This window comes from Propithecus coquereli, unplaced genomic scaffold (genome assembly GCF_000956105.1).
Source record: "Propithecus coquereli isolate 6110/MARCELLA unplaced genomic scaffold, Pcoq_1.0 Scaffold611, whole genome shotgun sequence".
Taxonomy (NCBI): Eukaryota; Metazoa; Chordata; class Mammalia; order Primates; family Indriidae; genus Propithecus; species Propithecus coquereli.
The window spans coordinates 30357-36330 of NW_012152075.1; the positions used below are offsets into that span (position 1 = coordinate 30357).

At 35.4% G+C, this 5974-nt stretch overlaps 1 protein-coding gene across 1 annotated transcript in view; it reads left to right on the plus strand.

Annotated features, from left to right (window-relative positions):
• The first annotated feature begins 5755 nt into the window (after window positions 1-5755).
• LOC105822478 (40S ribosomal protein S24-like) overlaps window positions 5756-5974 on the plus strand; it is a 1453-nt gene continuing 1234 nt past the window's right edge. Inside the window, exon 1 of the mRNA XM_012659462.1 lies at window positions 5756-5788. Within this exon, the coding sequence (XP_012514916.1) occupies window positions 5756-5788 (33 nt within the window). The remainder of the gene's footprint in view (window positions 5789-5974) is intronic.

The following is a 5974-nucleotide window of genomic DNA, read 5'->3' on the forward strand; positions in this document are numbered from 1 at the left end:
GAATATCATACAGTTACAGTGTTAGAAAATTATAAAATCACTCCTTATTAAGTCTTGGAAACCTATTGATAACTTTTTGAGTAACAACTGTTTGAAGAGCCAAATTAATCTTTCCTAGAATGCCCACTATTCATGGGCTTTCCCTTTCCCCCACTGGAGTTCAGACACTTGGAGCTTGCTGCTTAAAATAACTGCCTCCTACCTTATAATCTACACCCACCCTCTTCAGCACGATGACTGCTGGATCCATTTGCAGCCCGTGTTTCCCTGGGAGGTGCTAGTTCCCGCAGCTTTCCTCCACAAGCCACTCTGTGAGCTGAAACCTCCATACACACATTTTCACTGCTCATAAAGACAAGCAGCAAGGAGAGCACAAAAGAAACCAATTTATCCATTTTTCCGTATCTGGAATACATGTGGAGTCAAAATTGGTGGTTTGCCTCAGCTCTCCCTGCTAAGATAATTTGGGGTGATATTGCAACTAAACGTTATGTTTAAACCATGCCAGTCACACTGTGCATTTTAAAGACCACATTACAGAGTGCATTACCTTTCTAACATATCTGAGTGTGTGAGTAAATTTCAAAGCAGAATGGCTGCCGTGAGTAGAAAATTATCTCACCCTTAATTTTATATTGCTATTCAAGGTAGAAAGAAGCACCATTTGTCCTTTCTTATTTCTACTTTGGTATGATTTTTACTGAGTTGTTCAAATGCTTTGGTTTGTTTCAAAAGTTGTTTGTTTTCCATAGAGGTTGTCCAAATTTGCAGCCCCACCAACAGTGCATAAGCATTCCTTTCTCTCTGTATCTATGCCAGCATCTATTGCTTTTGGACTTTCTAATAAAAGCCATTTTTTTTTTATTTCAGCATATTATGGGGTACAGATATTTAGGTTACGTGTGTTGCCCTTGGTTCCCCCCCCCAAGTCCGTGTTTCAAATATGTCCATCCTTCGGGTACTGCGCATTGCACTCCTTGTGTATACAAATACCGGTCCCCTCCTCCCTCCTCCCCCCTCCTCCCATCGCCCTCCCCCTTCCCCAGCATCCAATAGATGTTGTTCTGATATGTGCATTTATGTGTTGATTAGTTAATACCAATTTGATGGTGAGTACAAATGGATCCCATTCTTCTGCTCTTGTGGTGCCCCACTTTGGATAATGGGCTCAAGTTTAATCCAGGAAAGTGTAAGTGGTGCTAGATCACTGTCATTTCTTATGATTCAGTAGTATTCCATTGTAAACATATACCAAATTTTGATAATCCACTCATGGATTGACGGGCACTTGGGTTGTTTCCACATTCTTGCAATAGTGAATTGTGCTGCCATAAACATTCGGGTGCAGATGTCCTTATCGTAGAATGTTTTGTGCTCTTTTGGGTAGATGCCTAATAGTGCTATTGCTGGATCGAATGGTATTTCTATTTTTAGCTCTCTGAGGTATCTCCTCTTTTCCACAGAGGTTGCACTAATTTGCAGTCCCACCAGCAGTGTAGAAGTGTTCCTGTCTCTCCGCATCCTCGCCAACATTTGTTGTTTTGTGTTTTTTTGATAGAGGCCAATCTCACCGGGGTTAGTTGATACCTCATTGTGGTTTTGATTTGCATTTCTCTAATGATTAGAGATGTTGAGCATTTTTTTATGTGTTTGCTGGCCATTATTCTGTCTTCTTTTGAAAAGTTTCTGTTCATTTCTCTTGCCCATTTGTTGATGGGGTTATTTGATTTTTTCTTGTTGATTTTTTTGAGTTCTAGATAGATTCTGGTTATCAGCCCTTTATCAGATGTGTAGAGAGCAAATATTTTTTCCCATTCTGTGGGCTGTCTATTCACTCTAATGATAGTTTCCTTGGCAGTGCAGAAGCTTTTTAATTTGATTAGAGCCATTTTGACTTGGGTAAGGTGATATCTCATTGTGATTTTGATTTGCATTTCCCTGATGATTAGTGACACTGAGCATTTTTTCATATGTTTATTGACCATTTATGTCTATGTTCTTTTGAGAAGCTCCTGTTCTGTCTTGGTCTTTGTACTTATGCGTAAACATACTAACACATTCTCTCAATTCCTAAAATGTATAACTTAGGACTATGTTTCTAATTCTCTTCTTTAAAATTAAATATGTTCCATCTTTATCCACAAAAAAGTCTGAATTTTCTCATATTGTTTTAAGATTTTCTTAGCAAAATTACCAGCCCAAGACCAAATTTTACTCCTTGCATGAATTAGTATAAGCAGTTTATTAGCTCTTTTTTGTTATAATACCCACTTTTCCAACTCCAATTACCCAAAGCAAAAACACTAGAATTATCAAGCACTGAATACAGGGATACCACTGAGATATTAAGGGTTTGGATCTAGACTACCACAATAAAGCAAATATTACAACAAAGCAAGTCACACAAATAATTTGGTTTTATAGGCATATAAAAATTAAGTTTACACTATATTAAGTGTGTCTATTAAGTGTGTAATACTATTATGTCTAAAAAAATCTGCTTACCTTAAAAAATACTTTATTACTAAAAATACTAAAAATCACCTGAGCCTTCAGTGAGTTGTAATCTTTTTGCTGGTGTAAGGTCGTGCCTCGATATTGATAGCTGCTGACTAATATGGGTGGTTGTTCTTAAGGCTGGGGTAGCTATGACAATTTCTTAAAATAGGAAGACAGTGAAGCTTGCCACAGTGATTGGCTCTTCCCTTCATAGAAGATTTCACTGTAGTATGCGATGCTGTTTGATAGTATTTTACCCACAGTAGAACTTCTTTTTAAGTTGGAGTCAATCCTCTCAAACCCCTCCACTGCTTTATCAACTAAATTTAAGTAATATTCTAAATATTGTGTTGTCATCTCAACAATGTTCACCAGGAGGAGATTCCATCCTAAAAAATCATTTTCTTTGCTCATCCATTAGAAGCAACTCATCATTCGTTCAAGTTTTACCATGAGATATCAGCAATTCAGCCATGCGTTTAGGCTCCAATTCTAATTCTAGTTCTCTTGCTATTTATAGCACATTTACAGTTACTTCCTCTAATGAATTCCTGCACCTTCTAAGTCATCTGTGAGGATTGAAATCAATTTCTTCCAAACTCCTATTTTTGTTGTTATTTTAACTTGCTCTTACAATCATGAATGTTTTTAATGGCATCTAGGCTGGTGAATCCTTTCCAGTGGTTTTCAATGTACATTGCCCAGATCCATCGGAGAAATTACTATCTATGGCAGCTATAGCCTTATGAAACATATTTTTTAAATAATAATAAGACTTGAAAATCATAATTGCTCCTTGACTCATGGGCTGTGGAATGGTTGTTGTATTAACAGGCATGAAAACAACATTCTTGCACATTTCCATCAGAGCTCTTGGGTGACCAGTTGCATTGTCAATGAGCCGTAATATTTTTAAAGGAATCTTTTTTTCTGAATAGTAGTTCTCAACAGTGGGCTTAAAATATTCAGAAACTCATGCTGTAAATGAATGTTCTATCATGCAGGCTTTGTTGTTTCATTTATAGGGCACAGGCAGAGTAGTTTAGCAACATTCTTAAGGGCCCTCAGATTTTTGGAATGGCAAATAGGCATTGGTTTAATTTAAATTCACTAGCTACACTAGCACCTAAACAGAGAGTCAGCCTACCCTTTGAAGCTTTGAAGCCAGGCATTGACTTCTCTCTAGCTATGGAAGTCCTAGATGGCATCTTATTCCAATATAGAGCTATTTTCTCTACACTGAAAACCTGTTGTTTTCTCTGCACTGAAAACCTGTTGCCTTCATAAATTATCTTAGATCATCTGGAAAATTTGGTGCATTTTCTCCATCAGCACTTGCTATTTCACATTGTACTTCTATGTTATGAAGACGACTTCTTTCCTTAAAAGGAATGAACAAACATCTGTTGTCTTCAAATTTCTATTCTGTAGCTTCCTCTCCTCTCTCAGCCTTTATACAATTGAAGAGCATTAGGGCCTTTCTCTGAATTAGGCTTTAGCTTAAGGGAATGCTGTGAATGCTTTGATCTTCTATCCAGACTATTTAAACTTTCTTTATATCAGCAATAAGGCTGTTTCTCTTTTAGGTTCCTTCAAGAACTAGCCTTTGCATTTGCAACTTGGCTAACTGTTTGGCACAAGAGGCCTAGCTTTTGGTCTGTTTGGCTTTAGAAATGCCTTCCTCTCTGAGCGTAATCATTTTTAGATTTCTATTTAAAGTGAGATGCTTGTGACTCTTCCTTTCACTGAACACTGAAAGGGCATTACAAGTTTATTAATTGGCCAAATTTCAGTATTGTTGTGTCTCAGGGAATAGAGAGGCCACATGAGAGGGAGCGAGATGGAGGAATATTTGATTGGTGGAGTAGTCAGAGCACATACAACGTTTATCGATTAAGTTTGCTGTCTAATGTGGGCACAGTTTGTGGTATCCCCAAAGCAATTACAATACTAACATCAAAGATCTTTGATCACAGACCACCATGACGGATATAATAAAATGAAAAAGTTTGAAATATTCCAAGAATTATTAGAATGTGACACAGAGACACAAAGTGAGAACATGCTGTTGGAAAAAAGGCACCAATAGGCTTGCTTGACATAGGTTGGCCATAAATCTTTGATTTATAAAAAAGTATACCTGCAAAGCCCAATAACGCAAAGCACAATAAAATGAGATATGCCTGTACATATTTAGCATTTAGCATTTGTTGATACTGTAATCCTTTTATTTGACTGTTTTTAAAAATCTGTTCTGTGTTATTGTGCCAAATCCAAATCTATTAACTTAATCATAATGAAGCCTTCCCAGACTATCATAGTCCATGTGGTCCTACCTGGCTAAATGGCCAGAGGTTTCTTAATGTTATGTTTTGTTTGTTTTCTTTGTTTCTAATAACTCCTAGCACTTAGGCTTTTGGTGTATCTTATCTCTGCTAATCTAGAAACTAAGTTCACAACAGGTACACATCGAGGAGATAACATAAGCAAGAAATAAAACTTTATTGGTTTGGATTGATAATATTTGATCATTATTTTTTATCACAGCATATCTAGCCTCTTCTGAATTATATATATACCACTCAATCATTTAAACTGTGTAATCAATGTAAAAACGGGAAATGTTTCCCTGTTACATACTAACCCTTCTTTTCCTTTTGGTACTCTATATATTGTTCTGCATAATTGTGCATCATTCACTTAATTAATGCTTCAATGAATTTTTATTATATGTCTACTTGGCCTGGTATTATACTACTCACCAACAAAGTCATATTAACTGAAAATTGTTTGATCAATATTTAAACCGTGCTCATGGTTGTGGGAAATAATTAACTAAATTTCAAATAAATTTAGGAATTTGCTTGTTTGCTCAAAATTTATGTTAAAAGATTTATCTTTGTATGCCTGCTTTATATTAATTTTGAGAATGCTCTTGGATCATATTTGCACTCCGCTTTCTAGTTCCAGAAAGACCAATAATAAACAAGAAGTTTAACATTTTTCCTTCCAAATACTGGACACAAGAAGACTACACAAACTTTTATAGGAAATGAAGAAAAAAATTTATTTTAAGCTACTCACGTTTTTGTTATACATGTTTTTAAAAATCTAAACATCAATGAGCTGTTCTACTTTAATAATAGTTTAATAACAAGTTAATACAATGGAAGTAGCAAATAATGAAAAATCATCAATTGTTTTCCAACTAAATTTAATCATGCTGCTATTAATATTATGCTAATCTCTGGAGTAAATGAATATTAACATGAAAACCAAGAAATATTTGGCTAAATCTGAAAATCTTTCTTAAAATAACAATATTTGTTAGAGATTATAAAGGTCAGTAGGAATGACAACACTAAATAAATATTTTAAAATGATGCCCTGTCCTGAATTTTGCCCTACTGCAATAAATGGTAATAGAAGTACCCCCATAATATTCTGAAATAAAAAATAAAATAAAATAAATATA